We start from the raw sequence: 19,950 nt of genomic DNA on the forward strand, positions 1-19,950 counted from the left end.
AGGTTATATAAGATTTTGGAGGTCAACATTTTTTGTGTTGTCTTCCGTGGCTTTTATAAAATAGTAGCTAATAAAATGTCTGAGAAGATTTTTCAGTGAATACATAAAAAAGGCAGGTAGTGGTGCATTTAAAAAGCAGAGAGCAATTTAACCTGTCATGAATGTGCGCACATCTAGAAAAGATTTGATTTGTAATGAAAGGTCACATTGACAGCCTTTTAAAACCCAGTCAAACGTAAGAGAAGAACATGCACCCTGTAAGGCACCTCTTCCTTCTTGGGATTTCTATAAATATTATGCATTAGAGGGCTATAAATTGGACACCTTTGGAGAATACACACACATTCTTAGTCTAAAATGGAGATGGGAAATTATGTGTATTTCGAAAAGATAAACTTGTAGCAGGATAAATAAAATATTGAAGAGCACAAACGGAACAGAACCGTCTCCTTCGACAGATTAAATTATATAAATTTCACTCTCATCCTCTCCCTCTCTAGTTTATACAGAGAAAGGTAGCGAGAGGAAGTCAAAATCGTATTGTCATAAATAATGCTCACGTATTAATAAGGGGGGGGGGGTTTATCTGGTCAACAAAAGTGTGCATTTCCATTAAAGAGGTCCAAATAAAATTAAAAAGTCATGCATCTGCATTTTCCACTTTTCTTTTTAACCCATCAAATTAACACATTCTCCATTTGCATTTAGTCTTGCTTTTGGTCTTAGATTACACTTTTCAGTAACAAACAGGAGAGTCCAAATTAAAACCCGAAGCAACTTCTAGTAGGAAAATTGCCCATGCCATCTTTCAGGACAAGCTTGTATCAGATGGATGGTGTATGGATACCAGGGGAGTCAACTGTACTACTTGCCACAGATGCATATATACTTTTATCTTTTCAATAAGGTTTGTTTTAAATTGCTCATTTGTAAGTATTTTGGGGAGGCTAACGTGAGTTCAGTTATTTAGTTCATGAGTTTTTGGATTGCACCAGAGGTTCCATGGTATGCAAGTGTATTTCTTCTGTTGGTTATTTGTTGTTGATTTGTGCAAGATCAGCGGTACACATGGTGATTTTTTTTTTGCCAACAGTACTTGATCTTGCTCGATGGAATATTACAGCAAGGTTGCACATGTCTACGCATGCCATGTCAAAAAGCCACACTGTGGATGACAGAGAATAGCAAAGAAAACATTTCACCTCCTGCTCAGAGTCCACACCGCAATCCCAACAGAGCACCTCTGGGATGAGATTGAATTACGAGTCAAGAACAGAGGCTGCAGGGGCGTAATTTTCACACTGCACTAGAAATTGCACTGCGCAGTGGAGGAATGGCACAGAATTCCCATGGACCTCTACCAGAAGGATTAAAGCAAGGGGTAGGTCAACACCATGCCCTGGCCAAGCTGCTCTGGCAAAGGTATTAAAGCGCACACAAAAAAGTGTAACAATTTCAACGATAGTCAGTAAGTCACATGAGATATCATAAGGAGTGTTTAATAACCGAAATTGTGTATTTTGACAATGAACAGCCCTGTAATTTAAAGATTGTGCCCTATTGGAAAAAACAACAACATAAACACCTTGAAGTGTAGCTGTGAGGTGTGCTGGCAACTGTATGCTGATATAGCAAGCCTGCTCTTTCACTGAAGAGAAACCTATCTGATTGTGGGCCAAGTTATTAAGAAGCCATTTATCGTCTCGGGCTCAGCTCAGCATTTGTTTCTTGCATTTCATTCCCCTATCATTTAGTCATTACACACCTCTTCCTGATGGGAAAGGATGCCTATTACCTGGCTTTTTATTTGAGTGCTGAAGAGAAAGCTGCTTCTAAAACCATTATGGCTCAACACTGTATTTATAAACAGCAACAGAGAAGTTAAGATTCACGCTTAACAACAAAACAAACAGGCCTGAGACAGGCATTTATTAAACAATTTTATTTTCATACTAGTTTTATTTGCTTTCTTGCTTGAGTTTGAGGCCTCTCTGAATCAATTTAGTTTGCATTTCATGGTTTTCTTTCCCAGTCTTTACAGTTGCATCCCGACACATTGTGATTTCCAAACTTTATTATTATTATATTATTTTATTTTGATGTGTTGTAAATCCTGTATTTTTATTATGTATGTAAGGCACTTTCAATAATATGTATTAAGATTATTATTATAATAAAATTAATACATCTTTAATTCAAAAGTCCCCTTAAGAGTTCAAATTGACAACAGACTGTGGACAACACTTGGGTTACACCACAAAGGAGTGCAATGGTACAGTGTGACATGGAAGAAGTCAATCCTGATGTCCAAAGCCAGCCAAACAGTTTAAAAATAAAATAAAATCATAAACATATGAATTTTACATTTTTACATTTCAACATTTTATTGACCTACAACACAAGTGGATTGACAGTGACTTGTTTAATAAACTGCAACATATCAGCAGTAGACACTTTTGATACAGTATGTGGTATATTAGAGTGATAGGGACTCATACTGTGTATCTGATGATAAATTCCACTAATTAAATTAGCTGGCTCAGTGCAAAGCTTGGGTTTCTAGCAGCTTACTGATTTGAAGGATTTTAAAGATAATAGCCCTTTGGAGATTTCAACTCAAGCTGCTGAGCTTTCGGTTTTCTATTCTCACAAAGTTGCTCCATTACTCACTGTGCGAAAGTCTGGTTTCCAGGTATTGATGCTGCTGACAAGGGGCTTTAAATCTTCACTACTTTAACTGAAGAATTCAAATACACACTAAAAATAATGTGATACTCGCTGTAATTGTAATGTGAATGCTCCAGACGTATATGTAAATCTCGGACGATGCTGCCTTGCTTAAAGAAGTCAGCACAGAATCTACAAAATCTGCAAATGTCGGTTTCAAATAGTATTGCAAATGGTTAAGAAAAGGAAGAACTTAATATCTGAAGAAATTAATTATAAACATACTAAAGATGGGGTTAATGATCCCATTACGAACAATATAGTAAAACTGTGGGGAAGAAAATATATTCTATGTAATAATTTAGGTGTTTTGTCATCCATTCAAAACACCTTTATGTGGGGAAAAAAACATAATAAAATCACCCATATAAATGTAACGCATATAAGTTTGAGACACTAAAAATACGACACTCGATACCTTGTATTTTGATATTGTTTGTTTACAAGGAGAGATCAACAGAATTTTTTGAACATACACGATAAATAAAAAAACAAAATCCTTCACTGCAGTGATTAATATTACACTGTTTTAGATCTTGTTTCATAGGATGATTTACGGGATATATGGAATGAAATATGGTCTTCGAAACCATTTTCAGAAGTTGGCAATGAAAATATTACTTCTGCAATATGGTGTCTGTAGCAGCTGATTAGGTGTCAATGCGTTCGGTGATGAATGGGGAACGTATATTGAAAGGGACATGTAATATATTGAACTTTATTCTCTGTTTCGCTAGCCATGCTTCTCCAATGACTGAGCAATACATTAATCAGCACTCAACAAGCTGCTTATACAGCCAGCTCGTGTCTAAGGGTGCTCGTTTGTGGGCTGAGCTTCCTCAACTGCACAAAAGTAAAAAACGCAAATTCCACAGTCCTCTTCCTGCTTCCTCTCTCCACATAAGTATAACAGAGCTCCTACAGTTAGCATTGTTGTTCCTCGTTTCCAAGCAGTCAAGATGTGGACATGTCACCACAAATTGAATTGGAAGCTTCTTCCTCAGAGCAGAGAATAACACAGTTATTGTAGTTATAGTTATTATAGAGTGCTGCACTTCCATTATTGAGCCATGTCTGGGTTGAATGTATTGGGGCAGGTGGGGGGGAGATCCCAATTATATTCATTAAAAGAAAAATCTCCTGGATTAAAGCTCAAGCCTGGGTTATGCATTCAAGAGTATGCATTGAGTCCCAGGAGGTTGTATGTAACTATCCAAGATAAGCAGAGATCAGAAAGTTTAACACGTGGTTGAAATCTTGATGTAGGGAAGGTTTTAGATTTATGGAGCATTGGTCTTTCTTCTGGGATAGATGGGATCTGTACAAACTGGACAGTCTACATCTAAACAGAAGAGGGGCTAATGCATTGGGAGAGCATATGTGCAGAGTAGTTTTAAACTAGGCACCAGTGGGGCAGGGAGCTCTGACAATGGGAGATGTTCCACTAAAGAAAGAAGGGAAATTGCTAGTAGGAAAGTCCTGAAATGTTTGTACCTCAATGCCAGGAGTATAAGGAACAAAATGTTAGACCTAGAAGCCACAGTGCTGGCGTGTGACTATGATGTTGTAGGAGTGACAGAAACATGGCTTACAGAAAATGATGGGGATGAATACAAGTTGAAAGTAGTGGTGGTGTAGCATTATATGTCAGAAATGACATTGAGGCAGAAGAACTCAAATTAGAACCTAGTAACGAAACAATCTTTGTGGGTTAAGCTTTTGAATAAAAGATCCGGATTAGTAGTAGGAGTGTGTTACAGACCACCCAATTCAAATATTCAGAAAGATGTTGCATTGTACAATGTAATCAGGACATCAGCATGTAGCAAGGATGTGGCTGTTATAATGGGGGATTTCAATTTCCTGGGAAAGCCCAGGTGGGACTACAGAAGCAGAAATAGAAATGGTTGAGATGGTAAATGACTGCTTTTTAACTCAATTTGTCAGGGAACCAACCAGGGAGAGTGCATGCATTGACTTGATCTTTTCAAATGACCAAGATAGAGTCAGAGGGACACTAGATAGAGAACCAATGGCAAACTGTGATCACAATATGGTTAGCTTTAAGGCATAATTTCAAAAAATAAGGACCAAGTCTAAAACAATGGTCTACAACAGGGGTCCCCAACCTGTTGACAGCGATCTACCTGTCGATAGTGGGACCTGTCTGAGGGGCTCGCCAAACGATTGAGAAAATACAAGCAAAAGAGCGGCTCCCCCTGAAACAGGGAAGAAAGTACCATCAGCAATGCCACCCCCCCCCTCAAACATTCCAAATGACACTTAGAACAGGGGATGTGCCAACTGACTGGAAGACAGCAAATGCCAATATTACCAAAAACGGTCATGTCCTACTCAGAGAGACTGAGGAACTGAACCTTTTCACCCTGGAACAGAGGAGACTACGTGGGGACTTGATTCAAAATCATGAAGGGTATCGACCACATCAAACCAGAGGAGCTTTTCCAGATCAGCAGGGACACACGAACCCGGGGAGACAAATGGAAATTGGCCTTCAAGGCATTCAAGACAGAAAACAGGAGCACTTCTTCACACAGAGAGATGTCACAATCTGGAACAAATTCCCCAGCGATGTGGTTGAAGCTGAAAAATTGGGAACATTTAAAAATAGACTGGATAGGATCCTTGGATCACTTAATTAATGGACATCAAACAAGCATGATGGGTCGAATGGCCTCCTCTCGTTTGTAAACTTTCTTATGTTCTGACGTTCTTAAGATGAGTTCTGCTCACAAAGCCAGGATTGTGTAGCACACACACACAGCCTAGCCACAGCTCCCTAGGAAAGAAACATGTTTAAAATGCATGAACCCTAATCTCAAGGTAAAATAATGCATCTTTCATTTCATATGATCCTTGCGCTTGTATTCGGCTGCATGAATACACTTTTCTTTAATTTTGTGAATTCATATTAACATTAATATTACATAATATTAATATAGTTCTGGAATGCTAAAAACCAGACAGAAATCCTTAACCCTCAAACAGGATTTTTACATATATTTCTTTCATTCCTTCTAAAAACCTTACACACAACTAAACAAAAAAAAAAGCAGTCTCTTAGGGAGTCTCCATATTAATTCATACTTTGAACTCCCCGGGCTACCGTAGCCGAGGTACAGCATTCTATCCTTGGAACCTTATGAGAAGAGACGGGAAGAGATCATTAAATTACCATTCCATGGCTTGATTGGTCCCAATAATTCCTCCCAATGAGATTAATATGAAAGCAAGTTCCAGGAATAAAGCACATCTGCAGTGAATATGGCATTTAGTGTCCCTTAAATTGAATTTCTCTTGAAACCCTGACACATCATAACAGTGGAATTCTATTTACTGCAGCAAACGGGATGAATAATACTGTTTAATACTTGCTCATCTATCTGCCACTTACTCACAACTCTGAACACTGTGAACCAGCCTCACACAGAGGTTAATAATCCTTGACAGCCAGAATAATATATAGCATTGAATTGCTGGGGAAGGTGCATTGGATATAGAAAGGTGCGCTGCGTGTGTCTGCACGGCTGGAGGCAATGCACCAATCAGATGCTACTGCAGCGTTTGAGCTTTGGACATTAATATTTTCATGAATGAAACAGGAATCCTTGACAGGCACTGCGAGCACCCAAAACCAGACCGTTTCAAACCACTTTCACTCAAATTAAAAACCCCTTCTGTGTATCAATCAAAATCTGAAACTGTTTGTTAACAACTGGTTAAAATATCATGCTCATGGTCAATAGCAGACTGATAAGACTGTCCAGACCAAGTCTCAACTCAATGAAAAGGTTGTTGATTTCAAGACACTGTGAAGCTGCCCTCGGGTCACTCGCAGACACAGAAGGCCTGTGACACTTGCATTTCACTATATTTCTTGTTATCAGTACTGTGTAAATGCATAAATCACCCAGTATTCCTACTGCAGGGAAGTTCGGTAAATCATTTCACAACCTTGCATTCAGAAAACAATTACATTATAGAACTAAATGGTTTCCTTCTCGTGTCTCAAACATTTTTCTGATTTTCATGGCATACAAATCATACACAGCTATGTGCATCTCACACGCTTCAAGAGGTAGTCCTTATAGAAACCCATTAACTGATTTCCAAAATCTGTATTTAGAACAGTTTCACAGTCAGTTGAAGGTATAACTAAAGGTGTAAGAAATGTTTTAAATCAGCATCCCAAGCATGTAATCACATATAAAAGAAAAAGAAAGAACAAAAAAGATCCTTACCCTCTCTTCCAGTCTGGCTAGTTGCTCCTTGTAATAGATATCTTGTTTTCTCAGCTCTCTGTCTTTTTCTTCCAGCTGTTTGGCCTAAAAGAAAGATTGGGGCATTTCAATTAAACTAATTTCCCTAATACTTATAAATTGACAGAAATATTAAAACCAAGAACACACCTTTATACCAAATGATTAAGTATTGAGCCAATCATGATTACGTTTATATTACTAACATTAAAGTGTATAATTGATACTAAAAATAAAATTGAATCAAGTTCAGACAGTCACATATTTCACATTTAATAGCGATCTCATTCTTATTCAGTGAAGAAAATCTGTGGCTTAATTACTTTTTTTTTTTTCATTCTGACCCCTTACATGTTAATCTCTTATAGCTAAACGATTCAGTGGCAGATTGATTGAAACCAAAATGTAACTGAAGAAAGGGAACATGACCCAGGGGAACATAGAAACCTGACTTTTCAAACCTTTTACCTCTAGGCTGACAGTTGCCCAGAGTCATAGCAAACCAAAATACATTTCTATCTCAAGGTTTCTGTTTAAAAACAGGGGCCCCAGTTTCTAGGCAGCCATAGGATTTATAAAATAAAAAAATGGCTGTTGCAATAGACATTAATCGGCAGTTTGTCTGGAGTGTCTTGTGGCACTGAACTATCCCATCACCTGATTATCAAAGTCACCTCCATGTTAAGGGAGGCAGAGGGAGAGACACAAAGAGAGAACTTGTAATATTACGGCAAATCAAGATTGATTAAGGAGAAAGGGATTTCTAGAAATATTTTAAATTTCAGCTACTTGAGTACAAACAATCCCAGCAATTTACTACTTCAATGATGCGTACAGGCCTATGTACGTTATGGTGAATATTGGATTTGGCTTTTCTTGGATTGTTACCATAGAAACTGTAAATAACCCATCCGATGTTGAACGAGTTGAGGATGGAAGAGTTTCAAAAAGCAATGCATTCAAACACAGACATACACTGACAGACCGACTGATAGAGAGATAGATAAATAGGTAAATAAACAGACAAAACCAAAATGGAAAAGACAACATCACAATTACAGTTGCTTCCATCTACAATGTTCTGCAATGTTAAGCAGCTTTAGTCAGCCCCCAGGCTACAGAACAGTCCTGGGGAGAATCCATCAATACTTTCTGGTCAATTATTCCAATAAAACAGAGAACATTATCAATGTCACAGTCATTGCTCAGGAAACATGCTGCTTTAAATACAAACAGTTGAATGGACAAATGTCTACAGATAAAATGCATCTTGAAAATAGTTTTGTATTATGAACATTATACACTTGGATTTTGATCAGATAGACGTTCAGAGGTCATTCTTTCTTACCTTAATTTCAATCTCCTGAAGCAGGCAAGCAAAGAAATGAATGATTAATACAAATATACTGCAATTTATGATCACATTTAGTTATGCTCACACAGTATAATTTTATGAAACTCACTCATTCAGATACCGAGGTACAATACCTACTGAATAGTTTATAATGTATGCATTAAAGTTGAATTGTACTTTCACCAATCTGCACTACAGCACAGAGAAAGATAGTGTAATATGCAATGTATTATATGTTCTTATTAAGACAGAATGTATCATATGCTGCAGGGAGAGACTATACTCCAATTCTCAAGTGTAGTATGTTAGCAAATATATTTAAAAAAAAAAAATCACAAACAAATAACAAGCATCTCTGTACAATTAGAAAGACAGAGATGGGTTTGTATAAGTATATAAGAACATGAAAAACAACAGAATTAAATGATCTGATACATATATCCCTGAAAGACCACAAGTTTTTCTGAAAATGTGGTCTTTCACAAGTTTTCCAAGATCGTTCATGTAATCAATGTTGGTATACTGCTCTGTTCTGCGATATCTGCTCTTCATTTGCGAAAAACAACCATCCACACCATAAAACACTATTAAGTTAAGAGTCAATCAGTGCCCTCCTGATGATGAAAAAGGATGGTAATCAGTCAACAAGTGTTTCCAAAGACTAACTTCACAAATTGTGCCACTTCAGTAAGTGACCTTCACAGTTTGACACTGATGTTCTATTACATATACAACTCTTTCTATTTTCTATTTCTTGAAGCACTCTAGTATTTACCTGTAACGGCCTTCTGCTTAATATATGCCTTGAATCTAGGAGTACAGTTACCTTTATTTTATCACATGATTTCTATCCAGGGAAAATGGGAAAATCAAACTGAGTAAAATAAAAAAATATATATTTGTTTATTCCCAGAGAAATAAAGGGCTGTAAACAAAGATGATTCCTTTTCTGGAAGCTGTAGAGTTGAATTCAGAAGGAGAAACATTCACCACTGACTGGATTATGACAGATACCAGTCATGTCACACAAATGTGCAATTGAAGCAATATTGTCCCTTAGAGTTTATGCAAATCACTGCAATTACTCTTAGGGAAGCATTACGAACCATTTAAAGAAAATGCACTGCTGAAGTGTAAACTTCATGGTCAAAGCAAATGTATGGGTTTGCAGAACAAGATGATATTGCAGAATATCAGTTAGCTGGAACAGAATAATTAACAGTCACTGTGTTTTTAATTAGCCGAGTGCTGCCGTTTAGCTGTAAATGTGAAATTATACTGTGGGGTTCACTGCCTCAGAGATGCAATAAAGGAAATGTTTTACTTTTATGGTTATTAAAAAAAGAACCCCCCCCAAAGTTAACTCCAGGAAAAACAAACATACGCTGTGGGGAAATCTAGACAGAAATTACCTCATTTGAGCAGCTACCTGAGCTAATGGAATCAGCCTTGAGTGAAGCTTTAAAGTGAGAGCTGTAATGTTTTCAGATAACAAACTGCTCCGATGATGATATGCAATGAACAACTGCTTAATCTGCTTTTACAACTTGAAAGATGTTATGGCTCTGAGCTATGAGTGAATCATATCTGACTACCTAACTAGCTGCTTGAAATGCCTTCTGCCAAAGAATAGAAAGTGCATACCAAAATATATATACATGGACACACTTTCAGCACCTTCAGTAAAATTGAACAAAACTGAAATTTAAGTAAAGAAAACTGTAGGATTAATACTGATGACTTGGAGTCTATTCCTCAAATCTTAATCTACTAAGCATGCCGGTACGAGCTGATCTTAAAAACATTAGCGTAATCAATAATGAGTATCATTAATTCATAATGCACAGCAAGAGGGTTTGGAAGTCACCCGTATCAGCCGAGATTACATCACTCTACCGGTTGCTTCACATGTGTTGTTTTCATTAACACTGTGACGTTGGGATCTGGAATAAAAAGGAGGCCTTCGTCTACTAGAAGAACATTGTGTACTGTGGTGAGAGCACTCAACGATGTTCTCAAGGTGAAGGGTGACGATTATTGCCTCAGGAAAAGGTTATATTCTCTTCTGGGGCAAAGTTAAGCAAATGAAGGAATTTTAAACAGCATTTTGCTAGTCTCATCTTCTGTGATTATTGAGAGCTAGCACTTTACAGTGAGCTGTGGAGTATTAGGTTTCTAAAGACTGATCTGTAATATTACAGTGAGACAATACAACTTTTTAATGCAGGAAACTACTGGTCTGCATTCTTGTCCCACTTATGATTAATAGGAATAAAATCAGTATTACTTCAATTGATCACTCCTATGTCACTTTGATGGACGAAGGATTTGGGTAAACGTGATGTCAGGTGAATTTGTAGACCCTTGATATTAATGGTTAATTTGGTAATCACTGAAAGTAAGTGGTGGTTGAGAGACACCACAGCATTAAAATCCAATTTTTAATTTTTCTTTTTATCTTGCTTTGATTTCTGTTTGGGTTTTTCTCTTGGAAAGTTTCTGGGTTTTATATTAAAAGAAATCCTGATGTAAAATGTTATGGAAAAAGACAAAAATAGTTTGACACTTCAAACTGTCAAACTGTAGATCTGATATGGTGCTGCTTTACGAGATGTCAAGAAGTAGGGTATTAAGAGTTGGACAGTGTCGACTCTGGTAGAGCAGTGTTGAGCTCACCCACTGTCTGGCTCTTTGGAGATCTCTGTATTTTGCCTCACTGTTGTATTCCTGGGCATTTAAAGCACTACATGGACTTCAGAATAGAAAGACAGATGTTGATTTTGTTCACTAAATGCAATTTCTCCACTTGATAATTTTGTTTTGATTAAACTTCCTGACTATGCAAAGTCAAAACGAAGAACCATAAACAAAATGTACCCAACACACCATAGAATAGAAAGTGGCTTGTGCAATTGGGGTAGTGGTGTTATCTTGTGTTCAGTTATTGGCAACCACTAAAAATGAAACCCAACAAAAAATGGGAACTTAACACTCCTTTGTTGTAAAATATGTTCAGAACCAGAATCATGCAACCATTATAATTTCGTTCACGTATTTGTGTGGCAAGGTCTAACTAACGATGACAATAAAGGTGTTATTGTAAATTGCCGTATTGTAATAGTTACTGCTGTGATCTTGGTCATAGGCAAAGTGCTTTATGAAGCAGTCCAATCTAAGTGTCTCAATTACAGTCAAGTTATTAGGACCAGGATCACTACAAGAATATTACCTCCAAGTTTGAATGAAGCTGTAAAAATAAAACTTGTACATTCCTCAATGGCAATGAGTTCCTTTAATGGCAATGAGTGAAAAATAACACCTTCATCCTAAGTGGAACATTTTGTGCAAAAATAAATATGAATTATGGTTACCCATTTACCTTTGGGAAATACTGTGAGGCATTTTTTCACTGCTTTGTATTTAGTTATGCATCTCAGTTGAAGTACTTTGGTTGGGACTTCTTAAAATGGTGTCCATGATTGATTTCAGTGGGAAGATTTGTTGCTGATTGCCCATAAAATCTAATTATACGTCTCTCAACAAACTCGTCTGGATAATCCAGAGGGTCATTTCTTTAGGTTGTAACAAAAGGGGGGTCTTTCATAATTGACATATATGCCATGAGGTCAAAAGGGTTTACTCCTATTGGGAAGAGGCTGGATTTCTTAAGGGAATAGTTTTCAATGTGGGGGGGGGGATAAACTTTTTTTTTTTTTTGTTAAGATACAAACAAGACAATTTAATTTTAGTTACAACCCGAGATTGAATGCATTTTAATCTCTAGTCATTAATTCCACTAGGCAGGAAATCAAATAGATCTGAATCTGAAATCAAATGGATCTGATCTGTATAGAACTGCAACAGTATTTTTTGTATGTAACAGGTACATCATTTTAAACTAATTGAATTCGGTCACAAGCCAAGAGCTAGAAGTATAACTCCATTAGTAGGACAGGAGAGAGCCTGCATTTACAGCATATTACACACTCCATAATACCAACTGCTGCAAGAAAAATCACCACAACTTACCTAAGAAACAATGAATTGCACTTTAATGGTTTCCTCTTATTCTTTGATTATTGAAAGCCAGAACAAAGTCATGTGCATGTCCCACATTTTCTGGAACACACAGATACAGACATAACTAAGAGGTTAGATCATTCAAAGTGCTCATTACAGAACTCAGTTTGACTATTTTGTCAAAAGATCTCTTACTATATGGACAGCATCATACTTCTCAACACTTTTAGTTCAGATACTTGTCTAGAACGACTGATTCATTGTTAAACTTCACTCTTATTAGAGATTCAATGAAACACTAAAAGCAAGTCCCTACACAAACACTTTGGGGAAAAAGGAATGCATAAATCACTACTACAGATATGCTGCATCTAAGGTATGACTTACAAATGAACAAAATCCAAGCAGTTATGGTGTAAACACAAGTAAAATGAGAACCAGAAATAAAGTTATTCTTCTCAATAGGTCATACAATAAAACACATTTTTAAATCAATTACATGGCTTTCTGAAGCTAGATGTCCACAGGGATTTTTGCAAACACATTCAAGGACAAAAGGGACATTTTTGTTCTTTACATTTCATATAACAATAAACAGAATAGGAGATACACAAGTTTTGTGAAGCAATATTCAATATTAAAAAACACAGAATACAGCATAGGAAACAACGGGGAAGAAGATGTAGAGATAAATAGAAAATATTTTGTTTAGATGTGCTTTAGTTTTTCTTCTTTTTTGTCATTCCACTCAAAAGACTGGAATATCTCCATTTGCAGGAACATGGGGGTAGACATTACTAGTACGCACAGTGAAATTCAAGACGTGCCACACTGCAGTGGCCAAATGAAAAGTTATTTTAACCAAGGTGCTCTGAGGAGAATTCAAGTGAGAGCAAGAAATTAAAACAAGATGCCCTTTGGATGTTATTCTGACATTGCTTGCATGCTGTGACCGAGGGCAATGCACAGTACAGCCGGCAGCTACTCCATATGTCTAACTCCTGCAAGATGGTGGCAAGAGTGCTCTGTCATGCATACGGATTCCCTTCGGGGGGTCTGGGTTAGCAGGGTTGCCTTTCTGCATGAGCTTATCGAGTTCATCCCACAGTCTTCTCTGCTCTGAAACCGAGTGGCTGGATGGAAGAGAATGGTCAGATATGTAAATGGAGAGACAACGCAATGTGCTGCAGCCCCACTGATACACTTCAGTATTAGATTCCCTTTGGCCTCAGCCCCAGCAGCATTACATGACCCACACAAGGGTGATTATATTGCTCTGTGGAGAAAAAAGTGGAGCTACTTTCAAAGTAGATCAACACATCCAGTCCTGCACTGACAAGCTTTCTGAACTGACATTGCTTTTGGCATCAAAGTAAATGACCAGCTGATTTTGGCAAGTGTATTGTAAATCAAAGGCACCAAACCCAACTGTCATTGCTTGGGTTGTGATGTCATAATATATACTGTATTTTAACACAAACTATACAAAAATTGTATTAACTCTTTAGGAAGAACAAGTAGTAATTGAAAATAGCGATAAAAGTCAAATCATAATCACTTGCTGTAAATCACGCTGTGCACTACACATGACTATGCAGAACTCAGTTTAGCAGATGATTTGGTATAGCTCACTATGAGGATATTAATATCTAACATCATTTTCTGATTATCTGCTAATCAATGTATTAATTAGGCCTATACCTCCCAAATACTTGTATTGTGTCAATAAATAAGTTATTATAAAGTTAGTATTAGACATCCTTTTTAGTGAAGCCCCCAATATTTGCAGATTGTTTACCAAACTTTAGGGAATTCAAATTTCATCATTTGCAAAGTAAAATGAGTTACCCTAAACTCATTCAACTTTTTTTCGGTATTGTACAGACAGTTATGAGATTACTGCCATTAATATACTGCTGAATAGTGATCCTGGGAGGGTGGGGGTGTATACACCATAAACATGACTGAATGTTTAACTTAGTTCACAGAGATAAAAGTAATGTTGACATTTCTCCTGGGAAATGTACAACATATCTATATGACAACATTTGGGCTTCAGTATTGCTACAATTAAGAATAAACTGGCATTAAGTCACACAATGTACAGCTATTGAAGCAGGCACCACAGTTAAAACTGCACAACAGTGGCTACTAATTCTTCATTGCAGTACATTGCCAATGATGCTTCATTACAATCACAATTAGTCGTCGAAAAAATATTCAGTTTCAAATAGTCTTAGTCAGGACATTTATTGAATTTGTTTAACTGATTACAAATACTTACTGAGGTGATGAAAATCACCATCTGCAAAAAAATAAAAATCACAGAAATACATTATCCCCATTGATCATTTTTAACCAACACACCTCGAGTTTCACAATTTGTAACTGGATTTCATACATTAATGAAAATTCCATCTGAGGATTCCAAACAAACTATGTGGGGACTTGATCCAAGTCTTCAAAATCATGAAAGGCATCGACCACATCAAACCAGAGGAGCTTTTCCAGATCAGCAGGGACACACGCAACTGGGGACACAAATGGAAATTGGGCTTCAAGGCATTCAAAACGGAAAACAGGAGACACTTCTTTACACAGAGAGGCGTCACAATCTGAACAAACTCCCCAGTGATGTGGTAGAAGCTGAAAGTTTGGGAACATTTAAAAATGGACTGGATAGGATCCTTGGATCACTTAGATATTAATGGACACCAAACGAGCACGATTGGTCGAATGGCCTCCTCTCGTTTGTAAACGTTATGTTCTTATGTTCTAACTATCTGTAAATAACTAACAAAACGAATATTAAAACATTATATATACTAAACACTGATCTTGCTCTATAGATCTCCCCTGGCTGGCTACAAGTTAAAATAGCTCATTTTAAATTCAGAAGAACCCTGCATTAAAAGGCTCTTTCCCCTCTTCTCAGTTGTAAATTGACTTTACAAGCGCACTGTCAAAAAGCAGGTTTTTCTGACACCAGTATCCATCCATCAGTCAGAATCTGCTATATTTCATCGCACTGGCAGCAGTCAGTGCCAATTAATGACCAAGAGAAGCAAGCCTTCTCTGCCAGGTTATGGCACTGCCAATTAAAACCCCTCCTAGGCTTTTCTAAAATCAGCTCTGTGAAAAATCTCAATATAAATGCTCAAAAACTTTTGAAACCTCAAGTAGTGCTCAGGGAGTGAAAGTTCAACTTTAAAGTCAGTGAATACCTCAACTGATTTAATGTCGCAGGAGGAGGCTAATTAGTGTTTAGTGAGTTTGGAGAAGTCTTGCTCAGAATACTGAAGGGGGTCCTCTATATTATATAAGTATAATCTCTTGTTAAAAAAAAAGAAGTTGTAGTAGGAGTAGTAATAACAATAACAAACACATTAATAATAATAATAATAATAATAATAATAATAATAATAATAATAATAATGTTACACTTACTACACACTTTCTTTTTAAAAGGTAACCCAAGTAACAGAAAACATTGGCAATAGTGTGTGTCATACTTCAATTATTAATGTGCATCTGAAGGAACTAGCATAACACTACAGACTGCACATTAAACTAACTCCTGATTTCAAAGACCTCGACTACTACAGCAGCAGCGCGGTAGAGACTCCCAAAGAGGACCTGAAACAGCTGGACTGTGGCTCTCCAAAAGAAAGGCAAAAATGTTGTAATCAGTGACAGAAGGAGACAAATAATCAAACACACCAGCCCTCCCATTTAGGGAGAAATTGGGAAAGGGCCACTTCCATTTTCACCTGTTTTAGTGTATGTGTTTTTTTGTTGGCTGAGGGCAAAGGCTGGGGGATTTGATAGTATGTTCTTTTAAAACAATACAACAAGCTAGCTTGATAAATAATGTGCGTAGCAAAGTACTGTTTCAACAATTATTATTATTATTTTTTTTTTTTTTAAGCAATAACAAGTTGCTATTGTTAACAGGAAAATATGGCAAATAATTAAATAGATGGCTCATTTAACCTCCGTGGGGAATCTATGAGAAGTTCTCTGATGACACCAGCTTTTTAATTGTAAAATTAAACAAACAAACAAACAAATAAAATGCATAAAACCTTGCACTGTGGTAAAAGTTGCACAGAGCCCAAAATACTTTGTGTGGATACCTAGTTTTGTAATTATTTTCATTCACGCCTGCCAGAGCTGGGGATTATAGTAGGCTATATGACAGTACAAGGCAGAACACAGCATTGCCTTAGGCTGGTAGTTATTAGCCAAGATGTAATAATGCAGATATAATGATCAATCCTATATATGTCAAACCAAAGGGATTCTCACCCAAGACATTTGTACTGAAAAGCCTGGGGATCTGTTGAAGAAATCCAAGACCAGAGAAACGGAAAAATACACATTTACTATATTCAGTGCAACCATCAATAAAATAGATGTATGTTTTTGGAAAATATTGTTTTTATTTATATTAAAATCAAGATTAAATTATAGCTGTAGATTACCTTGTTCTATGTATTGGGGGGGGGGGGGGGGGAGAAGATACAAAATAAAATGTCTCTTAATTGACAAGATTAAATAAAAAGGCAAAATCATATATGCAATTTAGTAATTGTAAATACAGCAAAATTATATTTTTTTACAGAAAAGAAAATTCCGGATTGAAATCGATAATTTCCGTTTTACAGAATACTTGAATTTCAGAACTCACTTGAGTCAGCCAATCAATCAATTAATCAATCAATCACTCAATCAATCAATAATCCAATACCAAGTGCTTGATAGTGCTGTAATTTAAAATGTCAAGGAAATGTGAACTTTTACATTAGATAAACAAAAATGTACGAATTATGACAATCTGTACAGGACAGTTAAAATAATGTTAATGTTTAAACCTAAAGTCTGAGGCAAATGGAAATTTTAAAGTTCTTATACCTCTAGTACACCTAATTTGAAACTCAGCAAGGCTCTTTAAATACATCTGAAATTAAATTGCAAGCCATTACCAGAAAGAGAGTTGCATGTATCTAAGTGCAACAACATTTAAAGTAAATGTTTCCAATTTAACATAAGTTTTTTCATTAGTTTCCTTTTCATTTAAGTAATTTTCAGCAAGTACAACCCTCAAAACAAAATGAAACGCCAAAAATAGACAAACTTCAAGATGCAGGAATAATAATTTTCATATTAAATCAAGCAGTGGTTGATAAGTGGAAGGTATTTAGAAAAGACTAAATGAGGTTCAAAAAGGAAAATTGACCTTCATACGTTTCTGAAGTTCAGGGATGTGATACAGGTTTTGCACAATGAATCCCAAAAAACTCTAAATCAAAGAAACAGTTGCCATAGAGCATTAATGAAGAAAGAAAAATATTGTTCTTAATAAATATGCAAAAGAATAAATAATCAGGCAAACTGTCGAAATAAGCATTATTATATATAAAATAAACGATATACTACATGTTCAAAGGATTGTGTAAATTCAAAAATGGGTACAAAATATCCTACCAAAGGTGTGAAAGGACCACTCAAATTTAAGGATTCAAAGTAGGAAGGCTATATTCACAACAACATCAAAAAAAAGACAGGTATTTTCAAAAGATGTGTATTGAATCAATCCATTTGTCTCTAATGTTCACTAATTACACAGTATATGACATTGAATACATATATAAAAATTCAGCAAATTTACCATGTATTTAAACTTTTTTTTTTTTTTTTTTTACACACGGTTGAAAATAAAACCTCTCTTTCTCTTTCAGTCACAGAAATATTAAAAATGATGCATCTCATACTCTTTTCCTCTCTGTGTTGTTGAAATGACTGGACAGCATCCATGTAACAGAAGACGAGGGTCTTATGAAGGCTGTCCACACTGTTATAAAGCAGCCATATCAGGTTCATGTCAAATCTTCCACTGACACCTCATTTTAAAATAAACTGACTGGCTTACAAGCGATTCCTGGGAAGAGGTTCTTCTCAAGAGTGTTATTGTGACCCAGAATAAAATAAGACTTCAGGTGCTCGTTAGTATAGCCACGGCTGCATGAACCATATCCAACAACTCAACAAGAAAAGTTTAAAATGTACCTGCTGTCTAGACACGTTTTCTAATAATTTTAAAGGAAGCCCCAACTCTACATCCTCCTCACCTTTATATCAGGCATTTTACAGATAGTGCTCAGTATATACACCCTTGGACTTTTTCACATTTTGAAGTATGCATTTAAATTGGATTTGTTTCCTTTGATTTACACAATCTATTCAACACTTTGAAGAGGCAATATAATTTTTAATGTAAAACAACATGTAATGAAAATAAAATTAAAAAAATTTGGTTAGAGAAGTATTCACCCTACCAGATTTGCACATCTGGATTGTGCAATGTTCACCCATTCTTCTTGGCAAAATTGTTCAAGCTCTGAGAAGTTGGATGGGGATCACTGGTAAATGGCAATCTTCAAGTCTTGCCACAGATTCTCAATTGGATTTAAGTTTGGCCATTGACTGGGTCACTGTAGGACATTCACTTTCTTCTTAATAAGCCACTGCATTGTCGCAATGTACATTTTTACATGAGCTTTTTTCAGAAATGGCTTCTTTCTTGCCACTTTTCCATACAGATCAGATTTGTGAAGTAACTCAACGCTATTGTTGACACATGGACTGCCATCTCTGCCATAGAATGCTGTAGGTCTTTCAGAGTTGGCATTGGCATCTTGGTGACTTCTGACCACTGCCTTCTTACTCAACTGCTCGGTTTGGGAGGCTGGCCTACTCTAAGCAGTTTCTGGGTGATGCCGTATACCTTCCACTTTTTAATGATCGAATTGACTGTGCTCCACGGGATACTCAATGCCTTTGAATTATTTTTATACCCCTGCCCTGCACCTTTCCACAACTTTATCCTTCAGTTGTTTTTAATGGTCCGTGGTCTTCATGGTAGTAACTTTGCTTTGAATGCACTACCCAGCTGTGGGACCTTACAAGTATATTTATCTGAAATCATGAGAACCACTTTTACGTCACACAGATGGACTCCATTGAGCTTATTGTGTGAATTCTGAAGGCAATTGGTTGCACCTGAGCTTATTTAGGAGTGTCATAGCAAAGGGGGTAATACTTATCTAATGAAGACTTCTGTTTCACACACCTTATTTTTTCCCATATTGAAAGTATCAAAGGAAGAAATTATCATTATGAACATGTTTAATGCAAATATCAGGTTATGCCTTTCACTTTCTATAGGCCAATTCTATAAAAATAAGATTGTGTTCAAAGCCACTAGTATGAAAAGTAGAGCATGACTGCATTTTTTCCATATTCCTAGTATATAGTAAGACTGAAAGAACACATTTGCTCACAGCTGTATACATTCTGGCCTCCAAATATGAATGCTTTCATTTTAACAAAGAAACTAACACATATCTTTCCGCCTAGCTCAATGACTTGTAAAAGGTACCACTTCCAATTCTAGAATTCAAACTATTCTTATATCACCCTCTCATTAGTTGCATGCATGTGATTATTAATGATTCAATTTTAGTTGAATAATCCAAATGTTAGGCATTCAAATTATCTTCAGAAAAA

At 36.4% G+C, this 19,950-nt stretch overlaps 1 protein-coding gene across 2 annotated transcripts in view; it reads right to left on the reverse strand.

Annotated features, from left to right (window-relative positions):
- chchd3a (coiled-coil-helix-coiled-coil-helix domain containing 3a) overlaps positions 1–19,950 on the reverse strand; it is a 93,101-nt gene that overhangs the window by 23,229 nt on the left and 49,922 nt on the right. For both annotated transcript variants that reach the window (XM_066705132.1, XM_066705131.1), the window contains exon 5: positions 6,990–7,073. In XM_066705132.1, coding sequence (XP_066561229.1) covers positions 6,990–7,073 — 84 coding nt within the window. The remainder of the gene's footprint in view (positions 1–6,989; positions 7,074–19,950) is intronic.

Source organism: Amia ocellicauda, chromosome 5 (assembly GCF_036373705.1).
Source record: "Amia ocellicauda isolate fAmiCal2 chromosome 5, fAmiCal2.hap1, whole genome shotgun sequence".
Lineage (NCBI taxonomy): Eukaryota > Metazoa > Chordata > Actinopteri > Amiiformes > Amiidae > Amia > Amia ocellicauda.